The 18,418-nt window shown below is 41.1% G+C and overlaps 1 protein-coding gene across 1 annotated transcript in view; it reads left to right on the forward strand.

The window, feature by feature from the left end:
• Window positions 1-5,033: 5,033 nt before the first annotated feature.
• LOC138969473 (uncharacterized) overlaps window positions 5,034-18,418 on the forward strand; it is a 28,991-nt gene continuing 15,606 nt past the window's right edge. The window contains exons 1-3 of the mRNA XM_070342264.1: window positions 5,034-5,146; window positions 5,858-6,038; window positions 13,619-13,769. Of these exons, the coding sequence (XP_070198365.1) occupies window positions 5,135-5,146; window positions 5,858-6,038; window positions 13,619-13,769 (344 nt within the window). The 5' untranslated portion in view covers window positions 5,034-5,134. The remainder of the gene's footprint in view (window positions 5,147-5,857; window positions 6,039-13,618; window positions 13,770-18,418) is intronic.

Genomic DNA, 18,418 nt, shown 5'->3' on the forward strand with positions numbered 1-18,418 from the left:
AACGGTATGAATATTATGAGTTATTTCTAATATGCTGACTGTTAGCAAATGATAACAAGACATGTCGAGAAAAAAGATTACATTACCAAGCATGAGACTTTTAGGCGAATGCTGATATCGTTTGTGAGACATATCATTTGCTAACAGTCAGCATATTAGAAATAACGGTTTTATTACCGTTTAATTCGACCCAAAGAAATTTCGAAGCAACCCCGCGAATTAGACAGAACAGCCACAATGGGAACTTGAGCGCTTCTACCTGATTATGCCTGTCAGTCAAAGAATTCTCGTGACCTGATCGAGTCAGCCAATCAGAGTAACACACCTGACGTGATGAATATTCACAGGTCAAATGCCTTTGACACACGATAATGTCACAAGATAAACCATGTTGAACATGCGTTTCGGTTGCTTCGCTTTTTCTCGTTGAACAGAGAGCGACAGATTTAGAACCGACTCCAGACGGATGGGAAATGACGTTAAGATACATTTGATGTAAAGCGAGTGGCGCAATTTCACTTGATTTTTCCGAACTTTGATCATTTAGATTTCAAGTGAGCGGTCGGCATTGCACACTCAGACGATGGGCGGTGCCTTGCTGTTCCGTTACGCACCCACCGACAAAACTCGCTTTTCGGTATTTTTTAGATAAAGAGAGTATTACCTGACAGCATTTGAAGTGTCATTCTTTAGAATAAATCACGCTGATATTGTTGAATTACATTTTTACTTTGTCTTGTTAATTTTTAGCGTGATAAACAAAAAGGGTCCTTGCCTGAACGTTATAACATTTAGAGGGTCACCTAGAATCCGTCCTGATTGGTCAAAAAGCCATATGGGGCACTGAATTGGTAATAAAGTTGTATTATTGTTAATCCTTATTTTCCAGCAAACGTTCTGGCATAAAGCTAGCCCATACAACTTTTGAAATATTCTTCTTTTTTTTATTTTTTATTCTCTTTTTGTGGATTTCTTTTTGTTTTTACATGTATATGCTGTACATTACAGGACATCACCTAAACAAGGGGACAAAACCATAGAACAGAAACACGCCCTGTAATATTCTTTGTTCGCGGGATACAGAAGACCCGCGGCCGCCCCGACCCCTTTCGAAGCTTGTTAATATCAGATGTACCCATATAAATGTTATTTGTGTTATACTTCACACACGTTATATCACAAGAGTCTGTTTTCTTATTTCAGTTGTTTTTTCTTGTACACAGGACTTATGTATACAGTTCTGTATCTTGGATTTGATATTACTTTTGTTGTTGGTTTTATTTTCGTTTGCTTGATGTTTATGAAGTAATTATTTATTATGTATTCGATTTTATTCCTAGCTTGTTTACTTTGAGCGATTGTCATTGTGTTGCTGGGCTTCACATAATTATGAACCTTTCTTTGTGCGTGACTGTCTGCCCGTCTGTTTTTGTACCTGCCAGTATAGCTTCCCACCTTTGTGTGTGCTTTTCTGTCTGTCGTTGCACCTGCGTCTATGTCTTCCCAGTTGTCCGTGTGTCTACATGTCTGTATACCTGTCTTTGCAGCTTTGAGTCTGGTTTCAAAACTGTCTGCTTACCTTCCTGTCCGTCCATATTTTTGGACCTGCATGTCTGTCCATCTGCCTGTCTGTGTACCCACATTTCTGTGTGTCTACCTGTCTGTCCATCTGGCTTTGTGCCTGTCTGTCTACCCATCTGTTCATCTGTCTTTGCATATGCCTGTCTGCCTTCCAACCTTTCTGTTTGCCAAGTCCACCGTCTGTCTGGATATTCTTCCCTGCCTATGTGACAGGGAGACTACCGTCGCCCTTCACAGCAGGCCCTGCAGAGTTGTTGGCCTTTGAGTTCGAGCTATTTATCGCTCGCCGGCTATACACCTGTGGATTGTAGAGTTCTGTTTGTGATGGGGTCTGGCGGCTTCTGTCTCTCTGTAAATTCTTGCATTGGTTTCCTTTGCGTAACCAAAACAGTTTTTAGGGGTTAGAAAAAAGCTCTATCATTCTCAATCCTGCTTGATTGGACTTCGTCTCCAAAGGTGACTGTTGTGTTTCGGCACTCGGTTACGCCTCACACACTTCTCTCTGCCTGCCTGCCGACCTGTATATCTGTCTTTTCAACTTCCTGTCTGTATGCATACTTTTTCTGTGCATTCTTGCCTTTCCATCTGCCATTGCATCAGTCTGTATAACTGTCTATCTGTCTTTCTGTGAATCTGGCATTATATCTGACAGTCTGCTTACGAACTGTTGTTTCTTCCCGTGTGCTGTCCGACCTTTGTATGTGCCTGTATGTCTGTCCATCTGTGTACGCGTCTGCCCGTCTGCCGCCCTCCAACATTTTTGTCTGACATGTATGTCTGACGATTGGTCGGCCTGACTCGTGTTCTTACAGGCTGGTGGTCTACCTCTGGTCCCGTCTGACCTGTATGTCTGACGATTGGTCGGCCTGACTCGTGTTCTTACAGGCTGGTGGTCTACCTCTGGTCCCGTCTGACCTGTATGTCTGACGATTGGTCGGCCTGACTCGTGTTCTTACAGGCTGGTGGTCTGCCTCTGGTCCCGTCTCAATAGGGATTGAAGACTAAGGAAGATGGAGGAAAATCATCAATATTTGTTCTTTCAGTTTCAACTAATATCGCATCAGATTTTGTAAATCTGTATGTTCGTACTGTAAGTTTGTATGTATATTTCATACTTTAATAACTGATTTGTACAACCAAAAAAACAATGGAAATAAAACGTACCATAAACAGCTTGTTTCATGCTGAGCAGGATGCGTGGCGCGCGCGCGCGTGTGTGTATATGTGTGTGTGTGTGTGTGTGTGTGTGTGTGTGTGTGTGTGTGTGTGTGTGTGCGTGCGTGCGTTTGTGTGTGTGTGTGTGTGTGTGTGTGTGTGTGTGTGAACCCATTCCTGCTCGTATTTTGGGATTTTCTTGGTGAGCGATGAAAGCAGCTGTTTCTAACAGCAAGTTCGCTGGATGCCTCAAGTACTAGCCTTTGATTCTGTGATATTTATGGTACTTACTTCAACATTGGTAACATTTTGTACATTCTATTGAAAGAGAAATTACAATCCCCTCAAGGATTACACTTGCCAACCGTGTTGGTGTTTTTTCCTTCTCTTGTGTGTGATTTTTTTCCCCATTCGTGTATGGGTTTTTTCTCTCCCAGATCGTTGTCTGATCCTTTAGGAAAAAAAATTGGATGATGATTTTACTTCCGGCTCAATGGTTACATTTGTCCATTCTGATCATCATCGCTCTACGGCTATCGCCAGTTATCTCTCTGACCGGACGCTAAAGTCCTACGCGAATCTATCAAAACAAGAATACAGAGTTATCTCCCATATGTTGTTTGCGAGCAGTGTTCGCGAGACGAAAATGATGGCAGATTGGCCGACTTCGACAGTGATCTCCGTTCTGTTCTTCACAGTTATGATAAAGACATCGCTCTAAGGTCAAAACAAGTCGAAATTTTGGGACTGCTGCCGGAAGGAGACCGTAATATATGGTTGCATCACTACAGAAAAAATCGTCTGCTCCAGCGAGCGCCGAAACCAAACGGTTGATTATCACGTGACACTTTTGCCATATATAGAGTTGTTTGCACAGTAAATACAGCCGCGAAAAATAGCTCGCTTGAAACTGTCTTACATATCAATTCATTTGTAATTTAAAAATTACACAACACCATGAAAAATCATTATCGACGATCGCGAATCTGCTTATATCCATAACACATTACGAAAAGATCTAAATATGTAAAAATAAAAAAATAAAAATCGATTTCCTCGCCAGACAAGGAAAACCAAGGCATCCTGTCAGGGATAGCTTGAGCCAAACTCATTTTGACCTGAGGTCAGGATGACATTTGTCAAAGAATGGTAGTTTTTTTTTTATAATGTTTTTACATTTAGACAAGTTTTGACTAAATGTTTTAACATAGAGGGGGGAATCGAGACGAGGGTCGTGGTGTATGTGTGTGTGTGTCTGTGTGTGTGTGTGTGTGTGTGTGTGTGTGTGTGTGTGTGTGTGTGTGTCTGTGTGTGTGTGTGTGTGTGTGTGTGTGTGTGTGTAGAGCGATTCAGACTAAACTACTTGAACGATCTTTATGAAATTTGACATGAGAGTTCCTGGGAATGATATCCCCGGACGTTTTTTTCTTTTTTTCGATAAATGTCTGTGATGACGTTATATCCGGCTTTTTGTGAAAGTTGAGGCAGCACTGTCACGCCCACATTTTTCAACCAAATTGGTTAAAACTTTGGTGAAGTAATCTTCGACGAAGCCCGGACTATGGTATTGCATTTCAGCTTGGACGCTTAAAAACTAGTTAATTAGTTTGCTCATTAATTAAAGTTGTCATTAAAATCGATTTTTCACTAACAGATTTAAAAATAATTTCATCGTATTCCTCAATTTCTCCTGAAATCAAAAATATGCACATATGTCATGTTTACTCTAAAAATGTACTCAGAATGACAGAAAATAGGTTAAGTAAGTACTGCGTTTGCACCCTACCCGGAGACGAGCGTGACCCGTCTCTTTTTTTGGGTGTGGTTAGTCGAGACTATCGTAAATATAGTCTCGGCGATGACTGTTTATTGTGTTTATCTGTTACTTTTAATGCGCATTGCTTGACTTAATGTTTTTATATCGCTTCACGCGACTTGTTTTTTCTTCTTTTCAGATTATCGATATCGTCTGATCCTATTGAACGGGGCTTGGTTATTTTTCTTCCAGCTGAATAGCTACACTTGTCATTGCGTGGTCGTTTCCAAATCTTTCTTTCTTCTTTTTTTTTCCTTTCAAATGCTCGTCTGAGACTTTTGTACCAACATTCAAAACGTGATTGAGTCACGTTCGTTGTTGTTGGGACACTTGTTTTGGCAAAATGTCAAGAACAGAGAAGCGCACATTTGTATTCAATCACAAGTCTATCAATACTACAAGTTTAATGTGCTTCTGATTCTATAGAATTGTTATTCATATCCTGGCCAAGTTTGTTTAACGACTGTGTCAAATATACATTTTATGACAGTGTTGTCGTAACACTTTTGACTTTGAACTGAACATTCACTTCTGACTAGGCAGTCTGAGGAAGAACAGGAACACGTGAGAACAACCAACAATATGAAGCTGTTGGTAAGTCACATTTGTCTTTCTCTAAATCAAAAATCCGAAACAAATAGACTGCTACTATTCCAAAATCAAGAATGAAAAACAACAAGAAAAGGTAAGTGTATGGGCGTTTACAACAAGACGAAACATTGACTAGAACCTCGATCTAATGATTTTTCAAGTGGACGAAGAACGTGTACGGCACACGAAATACTAACGAAGGGTGGGCACTCGATATTAACATCGAGTGTTGCTTCTTGGTGAAGGCAGGAAGTAAACGTTGTGTTGTGTGTGTTTTCGTCAGTGTTATAAACATATGTTTTTATTTCTTTCAAACGAGGTTCACACCATTACATGTTGGACTTTAGAAGAACTCCACATTCAAAATAGGACGAAATCGTGGAAAACGCGAAAGATTATCATTCTCCTGCATGCGCTATTTTGACTAAAAAAAAGGCATACGATTTGTGGGATTTAAGGTTTAGACTCGGACGTGATAAAAAAAATAAAAAAAAGCTTTTTGGACGTAATACTATAGATTAGCAAAGTTAACACACCTCGTCTCATCTCATTTAAATAAAAAAAATTACCTCAGTTTGCGGTCACGAAAAAGCTTGCTGAAGGTCACATTTTCCACTATCCTTGGACCATCGGTGAATATTTTAACATCTAGTAAGGTGCGAAACCTATACATTTTGCATTTGTTGTCATGTATGCCTACCTTTTTGTTTACAGAGCAAGATGGCGGCATCCATTTACATCTATGTGGTCATCAATGTGATAACCTTTGGTCTGACGTCAGCAGCTTGTGACAAAAACAACATCGGTGCAGTGGAATGCATCAAGATAGGCGCCTATAAAGACCCCCAGTGGTCCTCTTGTCTGACTTCGGATTACATTAGCTATAGGTCCAAAGGTTCGTGACATGACTGTCTGTCTTTCGAGTAGTCTTTTGTAGCTCTGTACGATTGTCTATTTACGTCTTTCACTGTATCTCTGCCGGTTTATGTGTCGGTTTATGTGTCGGTTTATGTGTCGGTTTATGTGTCGGTTTATGTGTCGGTTTATGTGTCGGTTTATGTGTCGGTTTATGTGTCGGTTTATGTGTCGGTTTATGTGTCGGTTTATGTGTCGGTTTATGTGTCGGTTTATGTGTCGGTTTATGTGTCGGTTTATGTGTCGGTTTATGTGTCGGTTTATGTGCCGGTTTATGTGTCGGTTTATGTGTCGGTTTATGTGTCGGTTTATGTGTCGGTTTATGTGTCGGTTTATGTGTCGGTTTATGTGTCGGTTTATGTGTCTACCAGGCTGTCTGTCTGCTTTCCAATTGTCTTTCCTCTTTCTGTCTGTCGGTCTGTCTGTTCGGGGTTTTTTCCCCCAGGAGTTTCTCTGCCTGCCTTTCTGCATACCTACCTGCCTGTCTGTCAGTCTGTTGTCTGTCTGTCTGTCTATCCGCCTGTCTGCCTATCCATCTTGTTTCAGCACTGTCTCGAAACTAACGCAAAAGTCGGACAGAGTTGCGCCCCTGGAACGGCAGGTAGTTCCGGTTTGTGTTTGCAAAATGGAACCGCATGACAATCCGCCCTTCAACTTCTTTACTCACGTAGTTTGAACAGTAAACACAGTAACGTTTCCCTCCACCACTTATCTTCTTCTCTCGTTCAGCCATTTTGGACGAAACAAAACAACCGGAACTACCCCGGCGCCGACAGCGCCGGCGGCGGGCTATGGCAGGGACGGACAACTCTTATCACTTTCGTTTTGAGACAATGCTATATAATACTGCTTCTGGCAATCAATGGCAAGTCATCCTTTTTAAAGATATATTTCTTCTCGTGGAAACAATCACGGTCACAAACATGGATCAGCCCGGGATTTCACACACAACTATACGCAAGCCAAATTCAACAGCCTTGGCTACTTCTTGCGCAGAACACGAATGTCTGGCTGAATTGATTTCGCAATTTGTGACAGGATCCAGCCTCGAAATAGATTTATTAAAAATTCCCACTCAGTGCAGAACAGAGCTCCTACTACATACTACAGAAGCTGTCGATTTTTTCATTTTATTTTATATGTGTGGGGCGTTCTTTTGTCATGTGGAAACCCGGACGATGCAAAAGAAGCTGAATGCTTTACAAAAGGGTCCACATGAGATGGAAAACATCGTTATTATGTTAATGTAACCGAGTGCCAATTTACTTTACCCTTTCTCACCGAGCACAAACACTCAAAGCAACTGACACAAGGAACTTAGTCGATAAATATCGACAGGGGGCGGACAAATGGTTTACATGTGAAATGTGTGTATATGGGTGTGGTTCTGAAACAAACAAACCATGTGAACCCCCCCATCCCACCGCTCGCGGGCTGAACGACTGACGCGGTCTTTTCCAGAAGAACACCGCGTGTACATAATACACAATTCGATCGCGTAGCACTGCCAATGCACATTTTCGCAACGAAAACCGTGCTACTGTTTCTTGTGTGTTAAATCTGAAAGCAATATAAGTGAACGAACAATTGAAAACTGATATCACGTTACTAAACTCCCAAAAGTAATAAATTACTTCTGACTGCGGTACACAATACGGCAGTCACCTCTGCGAATGCTGTCGAAGAATCTAACCGAAAGTAAACATTCTGGGAATCTACGCGCATCGGCCTTGACGCAAGTTCAATACTGAGCCAGTGAGCGCGCCGCGGCGAAGTTGGCCGCTGTAAGTCTCGCAGCGCTGGCTGGCTGAGCGAGTTGCGTGTCCATCCAGGTCCAAGCCGCACCGTAGATCAGATTAGTAGGTGCTTGATTTTGGTATTTTGATTTTACATAACATTAAACCTTTCTTGGGGTTCATGGTCATGGCAACAGCCATAATAATATTATATCATGTATAATATTACATTTCAGCATATTTGAATTACATGTCATCATACCAAACTGTCATACATTTTTATTCCTACATCATTCTGATTGATCACAACCAAACCTACTATCAGTGGACACATCCAAATGTAAGCGCCTGTTCTTGACAACTTTTAATCGATCTAAAAATAGCAACTTGCTGGGCCCTTTGCCGCCAACAGACACTGTTTGGCCTGTAGGTAAAATGTACAATGTATTTTCTGATTTGTGCACAAAAGCTTTTTTTCTTTTTTCTTTTTTTTAACATAACAATGTTTAATGTCACTGTATGTTTAAAAGACCATGGTCATATTTGTAAAAAAAATGTTAAATTAGAAAATAAATAACATTTTGGTTCATGATTTTTCCTACACCTGTGCTAAAAATAAGAAATAAAAATGTCGGGTATATAAGTCACTCAAATACAGCTAGGTATGAATGGCTCGGTTTGAGTTTGTTGCAGTTGACCCTGCACAATGCGACATATCATGTTTTTGTTGAACAATTTTGACGTCACCCCTCCCATAGGGTGACGTATTTCACAACTTCCTGTGTTACACAAACTCTGTGATGACCAATTTTGACGTCACCCCTCCCATAGGGTGACGGATTTCACAACTTTCTACAGATGAACAATGTTGCCTTCACCCCTCCCATAGGGTGACGGATGTCACAACTTCCTGTGTACACAAACTGATGACGTATTTCACAACAAAATGGCGCTGCCCATGGTCAACCTCTAAACTATCCGTATAGAATGGGGGCGTCCTCGCCCCCATAACAAGTTATACTGTTCAAAAAAAAGAAACGCATAGCTTGTAATATTTGGTGAATTTAGTTATATGGCTACAAGGATATCCACCAAACTGCAGAAAATGTTTATCTGGTCGTCGACCTTTCGTCCATTGCCACAAGTGAGCTCTGCACGTGACGCATGCGTTATCAGTGGCTACAATGTCAAAATTGCTCATTTGGCATGACCACTCGTCATGCTTCAGTGTAATCTCGTGAAACTCGGGGAATATTGAGCTCTCACCATGTCTTCCAAAACCCATAAAAGCGGATTGTTCGCCACAAAGAAATCAGACGACAATTCAGCGACGAAAGATGGCCCGATTGAGCAGAGAAGACCGCCAAATTGCATTGGGTCGTTTACAAGCAGGCCAAAGTCAAAGTGCAATCGCCAGGCACTTCCACGTGTCCCAGAGCACCATCAGTAGACTGTGGGTCAGGTTTCAAGCCACTGGCTCCGTTGCTGACTTGCCACGAGCGGGAAGACCAAGGGCGACAACTGCTGCTCACGACCGCTTCATACGGCTCCGCCACCTCCGGAATCGTTTCCTGTCGGCCTCATCTTCTGTCCAGGCTCTCCCCGGGCCACACCGATTATCGGACCAGACCGTGCGGAACCGCCTGCATGAAGCTGGTTTGAGAGCTCGCAGACCTCACAGAGGAGCTGTCCTCACCCGCCGCCATCGCCAGAACCGAGTGCAGTGGGGCAACCAGCACCTTCGCTGGACCGTCCGGAATCACTGGAGACACGTGTGGTTCAGCGACGAGTCCTACTTCCTGCTCCAGCGACATGATGGTCGGAGGAGGGTCTACCGGAGAGTAAACGAACGTTACGCGCCCAACTGTGTGGATGAGGCACCCGTTCATGGTGGTGGAGGCGTCATGGTGTGGGGGGCGATCAATACCGCTAGAAGGAGCACCCTGGTGCACGTCCAAGGGCGCATAACTGCCCAGCGATACGTGGAGGAAATTTTGCGCCCACACGCCCTTCCTCTTCTGGCTGACCAGGATGCCATATTCCAGCAGGACAACGCTCGCCCGCACACAGCACGACTCACCACCCAGTTCCTCACCGACCACCATGTCCAAGTGCTTCCCTGGCCATCCATGTCGCCAGACATGAACCCGATAGAACACCTCTGGGATGAATTGGACAGACGTGTGCGCAGGCGAGAAGAAGCGCCGGCAAATCACCGCGATCTATTGCAGGCACTTCAGGAGGAGTGGGACACCATCCCACAGCAAGATATCCGGCATCTGATCCAGTCCATGCCCAGAAGGTGCCGGGCAGTTGTTGCTGCTCAAGGCAGTCACACCCCCTACTGACTTGACAGCCTCGGCACCCAATCGTATTGATTGACTGATTGATTTGAAGATGCAAATGAACTGTGTGTGCATTCAACTGTGTCCATACCAAATTTCAAACAAATAATCTAAATATTGGATTTCTGTTAATTTTTTCGAAAAATAAAACAAATTTGGCAAGTAGCAACTATGCGTTTCTTTTTTTGAACAGTATATATTACCAGGTTCTTTTATTCCATAAGATAACAAGTCGCGTAAGGCGAAAATACAACATTTAGTCAAGTAGCTGTCGAACTCACAGAATGAAACTGAGCGCAATGCAACGCAGCAAGACCGTATACTCGTAGCATCGTCAGTCCACCGCGCACGGCAAAGGCAGTGAAATTGACAGGAAGAGCGGGGTAGTACTTGCGCTGAGAAGGATATCACGCTTTTTTGTACCTCTCTTTGTTTTAACTTTCTGAGCGTGTTTTTAATCCAAACATATCATATCTATATGTTTTTGGAATCAGGAACCGACAAGGAATAAGATGAAAGTGTTTTTAAATTGATTTCAAAAATTTAATTTTGATAATAATTTTTATATATTTAATTTTCAGAGCTTGTTTTTAATCCGAATATAACATATTTATATGTTTTTGGAATCAGCAAATGATGGAGAATAAGATGAACGTAAATTTGGATCGTTTTAGAAAAAAATATTTTTTTTTCCAATTTTCAGATTGTTAATGACCAAAGTCATTAATTAATTTTTAAGCCACCAAGCTGAAATGCAATACCGAAGTCCGGGCTTCGTCGAAGACTACTTGATCAAAATTTCAACCAATTTGGTTGAAAAATGAGAGCGTGACAGTGCCGCCTCAACTTTCACGAAAAGCCGGATATGACGTCATCAAAGACATTTATCAAAAAAAGGAAAAAAACGTTCGGGAATATCATACCCAGGAACTTTCATGTCAAATTTCATAAAGATCGGTCCAGTAGTTTGGTCTGAATCGCTCTACACGCACGCACACACGCACGCACGCACACACATACACCACGACCCTCGTTTCGATTCCCCCTCGATGTTAAAACATTTAGTCAAAACTTGACTAAATGTAAAAAGGGGAATGTGTGGGATAACGGGGGTTTACTTTCAAATACAAAACTTTCAATGTATTACAACAGGACTAAACAACTCCAAAAACAACGCTCTCAATTCTTCACTCTAAAACTATATTCTAAATCCTCCCTCTAAAGCTACACTTTAAAAACACACTAAATCCTTCCTCCAAACTACACCCTAAAACTCTACTCTAAATCCTCACTCTCCACTTTAACCCAAAAAAAACACAATGAAACTCTAATCTAAAACAAACGAAATCTAAAACAAGTCGCGTAAGGCGAAAATACAACATTTAGTCAAGTAGCTGTCGAACTCACAGAATGAAACTGAACGCAATGCAACGCAGCAAGACCGTATACTCGTAGCATCGTCAGTCCACCGCTCACGGCAAAGGCAGTGAAATTGACAAGAAGAGCGGGGTAGTACTTGCGCTGAGAAGGATAGCACGCTTTTCTGTACCTCTCTTCGTTTTAACTTTCTGAGCGTGTTTTTAATCCAAACATATCATATTTATATGTTTTTGGAATCAGGAACCGACAAGGAATAAGATGAAAGTGTTTTTAAATTGATTTCAAAAATTTAATTTTCATATTAATTTTTATATATTTAATTTTCAGAGCTTGTTTTTAATCCAAATATAACATATTTATATGTTTTTGGAATCAGCAAATAATGGAGCATAAGATGAACGTAAATTTGGATCGTTTTATAAAAAAAAATTTTTTTTTTACAATTTTCAGTTTATTAATGACCAAAGTCATTAAGTAATTTTTAAGCCACCCAGCTGAAATGCAATACCGAAGTCCGATTACTTGACCAAAATTTCAACCAATTTGGTTGAAAAATGAGGGCGTGACAGTGCCGCCTCAACTTTCACGAAAAGCCGGATATGACGTCATCAAAGACATTTATCAAAAAAATGAAAAAAACGTATGGGGATTTCATACCCAGGAACTCTCATGTCAAATTTCATAAAGATCGGTCCAGTAGTTTAGTCTGAATCGCTCTACACACACAGACAGACAGACACACACACACACACACACACACGCACGCACATACACCACGACCCTCGTCTCGATTCCCCCTCTACGTTAAAACATTTAGTCAAAACTTGACTAAATGTAAAAACAACCTAAAAACAATTCTTAAAAAAACCAAATCTACAAAAACTCACTGAGCCCCTCTAACAAAAACTAGTCTACAGAACCCAGTCCACAAAAACCAGTCTACGAGAACCAGTCTACAAAAACTAATCTACGAGAACCAATCTACAAAAACTAATCTACAAAAATCAATCTACGAGAACCAGTCTACGAAAACCAGTCTACGAGGACTAATCTACGAGAACCAGTCCACGAGAACTAATCTACGAGAACCAGTCTACGAGAACTAATCTACAAAATCCCCATCTACAAAAACCTAGCTAGAAAACCCATCTACAAAAACCTAGCTAAAATAACCCACTAAAAAACCCGTCTACGAAAACCCCATCTAAAAAAGACCCCGTCGCACACTCCGCCATCCTGCAAACCACAGAATGCACGCCGTAAGCATACGTAAACAACTCAACAATTTCAACTACCACAAACTAACTCTTTGAACAACAAAACACATCATTCCTATCAAATAACATACCTACAATACCGTTCTCTCAAACGGTTTTCTAAAACATTCAATAAACAAAAGTTTTCCCAAACATTCAACTCATAAAACAGTCTTCATAAACATTCAAATAAATCCTCCCCCAAGCAGCATACTCTTCTTCTCACTGCTTACCCATTTACAGAAAGAAAATTGTATTAACCTACCAGCAAAAGAATTCCTCACATCCCAAAGGATTTCAGCCTGTGACCAAACATGTCACACCAGGCGTCCAGAAAACACACGCACAAAAATATAGGTTGTCTTTCTTCAGAATTCCAAGCAGAAAGAAAGTCTCAGTAGGCCCCAGGGCCCAACATCCCGCGTGCCTGCGTCACAAGGTTAACACACGTTCGGCTCGAGGGGTGTCGAGTACCTTTATTTTCTCTACTTGGTGTTTAACATCACCTTCAACTATTCAAAATTGCATCGCGGCGGAGAGAAAAGAGAGATGGAATAAAGTCACCTGTCAATTGTTTCTTGTTCACAAAAACATTAATCACAATTTTACTCCAAAAAACTTATACCAAAAAAACCACTCGTTTTACCTATGCAAATTTAAGAATCGGCTCTTCCGTCAGACCATTCCAATAAAGACAAAACACAGTCTCGGAAACCTTAGTGGATCCCCGATAGTACAGGGGTATCCGAGTTCACAAGTTCAAACGGATGTACACAAGTGCATGTGCACCGTAATTGTCGTCGGTCACAAGCTCACATTAACAAAAATATTGTTATTCCGCAGGTAAACAGGAGTGTCTGAATAGCACAAAATGCTTGTACCAGTGCATGTTGGAACTGTACAACAAAGAGGAAGGAAACGTGGACAGCCCTTGTTCCTGTAGCCTGACCGGTACTGCTCCGTCTGACACCAGCATTTCACCTAACTGTATCAGGTTGGTCCTTTGTGGGTCTTCTGTTAGTAACTAAATTAACTTTGACATGTAACACCAAAAACCTAATTTGTACAGAGTGGACAGCCTGTAGTTTTGGTGAAATTGCTCCGTTGAACATTGCTCTTCCCGCTCACTGTTTCAGGTTGATCTTTTTGGACTTTGTTTTTGTGGCGAATTTAATTCACCAAAAAATCCCAATGTGTGCTAAGTTGACGCCCCTTAAGTTGTTCAATGTATGTTAAAGGCACAGTAAGCCTCCCGTAAACCATCACAGAGCTCCCCGAGCGTCTAAATACAGTACAAGCATACTTCCATTTGAACGCTCACCGAACGGGAACATCCTGGCTGCTTTCTGTCGAGCGTGAGACATTTTCCAAGAATTTATTTTCGTGGACTTGGCCCTGAAGAACAATGGCGCCTCGTTTTTGCGCTAGACCTAACTTTTAAAATCTAAATAATAAATTGACAGCTTGTTACACAAACATTCTTTAATCATAAAAGAATTCGTTTTTCATCAAGACAAGATCAGAACAATTCGAAGTTGTGAAAGTTTAAAAAAAGAAAAGCCCGGAAGCAGGGTCACGCAAGGGTCGTAGCAGACGACGGCCCGGTTTATCAGTGCAAATCGCCGTTCCTCTCAACAGTCAAAAGCCATCGCTAGAGTTCTTGTGAACCACAGCCGTTGTTTCGTGCATAAAAAACGTGCTATTGTAGATAAGCTCACGTCGAGTCGCATTCAAATGACTAACTATGACGACTGCATTGTGAAAAGGGGGAAAACTGGATCACACGGGTTCACGATGGCTCAGGGGTAAGATAAACCACGCAAAAATAAATTCTTTGAAAATTGTTCGCTCTTTACGGAGGGCATCTAGGATGTTCTCAATTGGTGAGTGTTTAAATGAAAGGGTGTTTGTACTGTGTGTAAATGCCTGACCGTATCTGTGATGGTTTACGGGAGGCTTACTCTGCCTTTAATTTGTGTTATACTGCTTCGTTCGACTTACTCTTCCCGCTCACTATTTCCGGTTGGTACTGTTGGACACTTGTGTTTTTACGAGATTAATTCCACAACAACAAATCTTAATTTTTGCAAAGTAGACGCCCTTGTTCCAGGAGTTTCGGTGATACCTGATAGGCATACTGCTCTGTTGGAGGTCTCTCTTCTCGCTCACTATTTCAGGTTGGTTACTTTGGGCTTTGTGTTATTTTACGAAATTAGTCCAAAAACAAAACTTCCCTGCTGTGTGCAACAAAGAACAGGGCAAAGTGGACGCCCCTTGTGCGTGTACATCGCAAACTTGTGTGATAGCGTTCGGTGGCCGAGGTCTTGTCGGTAGCGCAAATAAGTTAGGTTACGCATGGAGTTACGAACACGTAAAGCCTACATATTCCGTAGCTCCGCAAATGCGTAACTTGGTGGTCACGACGCTTGCTTAGTCGTTTGCGGAGTAGCGAAATAACTCGTCAACATTATTAAATAACAATCACTCTGTAATGATTAACAATTTTTGGTTACATTTTCAAAGTTTACTACATGTAGTCAGAAAGAGGTGTATACCACTGTATAGAAGAGTATTACTATTAGTATTACTAAGTTGCAAACCCCACTTTTATAAAGTAATTGCTAGAGAGAATTTCAAACACCACCAGAATAATGTAATGAACATCGGGTTTTCTATTCAGATCTCCTGGATTTATAAACAAAAGCTGCTAATTCAAAACCTACAACTCATCCAAAGATGGAAAAAAAACATGGTTCGAGATTAGCATTTCGGTCATCCTTTAAAAAACCACAGCTTAAGATTTGAAATACATACTAACCAAGCCTACGTATACAACTGCTTGTTGTACTAACTACTATGGTCACAAAACTGCCATTGCTAGGGAATGCTAAAACAGACAAAGGCGATGGATATAGCTTTCTGTCAGCACATTGAATAACAGTGAAAATGAAAAGGCAATTAAGGGCTGTCTGGCTGACGGTAACAATAGCAACCACAGTCAGCATTAACCGGAAAGATTTGTTAGTGTAGTCAAGCCTAATGACATTCACCTGTTTTTGCATGATGAAGGAGTGGTATATATGCAGAAATTCCAGCAGCAGACCCAGGTATCCTAGACTGGTTAGGCTCTGAATGTACTCTTGCCATAGAACTTCTTTGTGAGAGGCACCCACCAATAAGTCCTCGGACCTGAAAACGACACATAAAATACAGGATAAGAATAAGGATAAGGTGTGATAATTGATATAGTCCTGTGAGGTCAACCTCATGGCAATCCGGGTTGCTTTCTCTCTGGGGAAAGTGAACCGCCATACACTGAGTCAATAACACTGATACAGTACACTACAACATTTTTTTCTACAATCTTTTTTACCGTTATTTCCGCTTTGTGATTCATGCGATCTTATGCATGACTCCTGATAATGTCGTCTGGCGTCGGCAACACTTCCTTATCAATATTAAAGCTTTGAAAACATTGTTATCTTTTGACCTAACGGTTTTTTTTTAATATTCCTAGCAGTAGCAACCTCCTTGCGGAAACTTCCAGCCTGCCCTACTGATGTCGTTAATGCATCACGTTCAATTTCAGGCCAGTCCACCCCCTCCAAACGTTTTGCAACCCTTCAATGGCTTCATTCAGTCCTTTCATTTTTCCAAGATGTTGAATTGGCAAAATGGTCTTATTTTAGGGTGTGGCACAAAGTGAAGCACTGGGAATCTCGCCATGACCCATTTCCAAAAGAAAGAGAAAGCAAACATTTACTTGAATCGAACCATTTAGGAACTGCAGGCTCCTAATATGGACCCTTTGTGATTTTTTCTGTATTTAATTTTTGCTGAATGTCTATCAAAGCTATTTCACTCTAATTAGGCCTAACGGTTAACCTAAGAAAGAAGGACTACCAAACACAAAATGAAACTTCTTCGCAAGAAAACAAGCTAGTTATCAGCATGAAACAACAAGTCGCGTAAGGCGAAAATACAACATTTAGTCAAGTAGCTGTCGAACTCACAGAATGAAACTGAACGCAATGCAAAGCAGCAAGACCGTATACTCGTAGTCCACCGCTCACGGCATAGGCAGTGAAATTGACAAGAAGAGCGGGGTAGTACGGTAGTTGCGCTGGGAAGGATAGCACGCTTTTCTGTACCTCTCTTCGTTTTAACTTTCTGAGCGTGTTTTTAATCCTAACATATCATATCTATATGTTTTTGGAATCAAGAACCGACAAGGAATAAGATGAAAGTGTTTTTAAATTGATTTGGAAAATTCAATTTTGATAATAATTTTTATATATTTAATTTTCAGAGCTTGTTTTTAATCCGAATATAACATATTTATATGTTTTTGGAATCAGCAAATGATGGAGAATAAGATAAACGTAAATTTGGATCGTTTAATAAACAATTTTTTTTTTTACAATTTTCAGATTTTTAATGACCAAAGTCATTAATTAATTTTTAAGCCACCACGCTGAAATGCAATACCGAAGTCCGGGCTTCGTCGAACATTACCCGACCAAAATTTCAACAAGTTTGGTTGAAAAATTAGGGCGTGACAGTGCCGCCTCAACTTTCACGAAAAGCCGGATATGACGTCATCAAAGACATTTATCAAAAATATGAAAATCAGGAACCGACAAGGAATAAGATGAAAGTGTTTTTAAATTGATTTCGACAATTTAATTTTGATAATAATTTTTATATATTTAATTTTCAGAGCTTGTTTTTAATCCAAATATAACATATTTATATGTTTTTGGAACCAGCAAATGATGGAGAATAAGATGAACGTAAATTTGGATCGTTTTATAAAAGAAATATTTTTTTTACAATTTTCAGATTTTTAATGACCAAAGTCATTAATTAATTTTTAAGCCACCACGCTGAAATGCAATACCGAAGTCCAGACTTCGTCGAACAATGCTTGACCAAAATTTCAACCAATTTGGTTGAAAAATTAGGGCGTGACAGTGCCGCCTCAACTTTCACGAAAAGCCGAATATGACGTCATCAAAGACATTTATCAAAAAAATGAAAAAAACGTATGGGGATATCATACCCAGGAACTTTCATGTCAAATTTCATAAAGATCGGTCCAGTAGTTTGGTCTGAATCGCTCTACACGCACGCACACACACACACACATACACACACACATACACACACACATACACCACGACCCTCGTCTCGATTCCCCCCTCGATGTTAAAACATTTAGTCATAACTTGACTAAATGTAAAAAGTGGTCCATATTAGGAGCCCTTCCCCTACTTTTGGTGGAACGAACCTCCCTGCCGTTTTTTTTGTGTGTGTGTTTTGTTTGTTCGTTCATGGGCTGAAACTCCCACGGCTTTTACGTGTATGACCGTTTTTACCCCGCCATTTAGGCAGCCATACGCCGCTTTCGGGGGAAGCATACTGGGTATTTTCGTGTTTCTATAACCCACCGAACTCTGACATGGATTACAGGATCTTTTTCGTGCGCACTTGGTCTTGTGCTTGCGTGTACACACGGGGGTGTTCGGACACCGAGGAGAGTCTGCACACAAAGTTGACTCTGAGAAATAAATCTCTCGCCGAACGTGGGGACGAACTCACGCTGACAGCGGCCAACTGGATACAAATCCAGCGCGCTACCGA

This window comes from Littorina saxatilis, linkage group LG6 (assembly GCF_037325665.1).
Source record: "Littorina saxatilis isolate snail1 linkage group LG6, US_GU_Lsax_2.0, whole genome shotgun sequence".
NCBI classification, from domain to species: Eukaryota; Metazoa; Mollusca; class Gastropoda; order Littorinimorpha; family Littorinidae; genus Littorina; species Littorina saxatilis.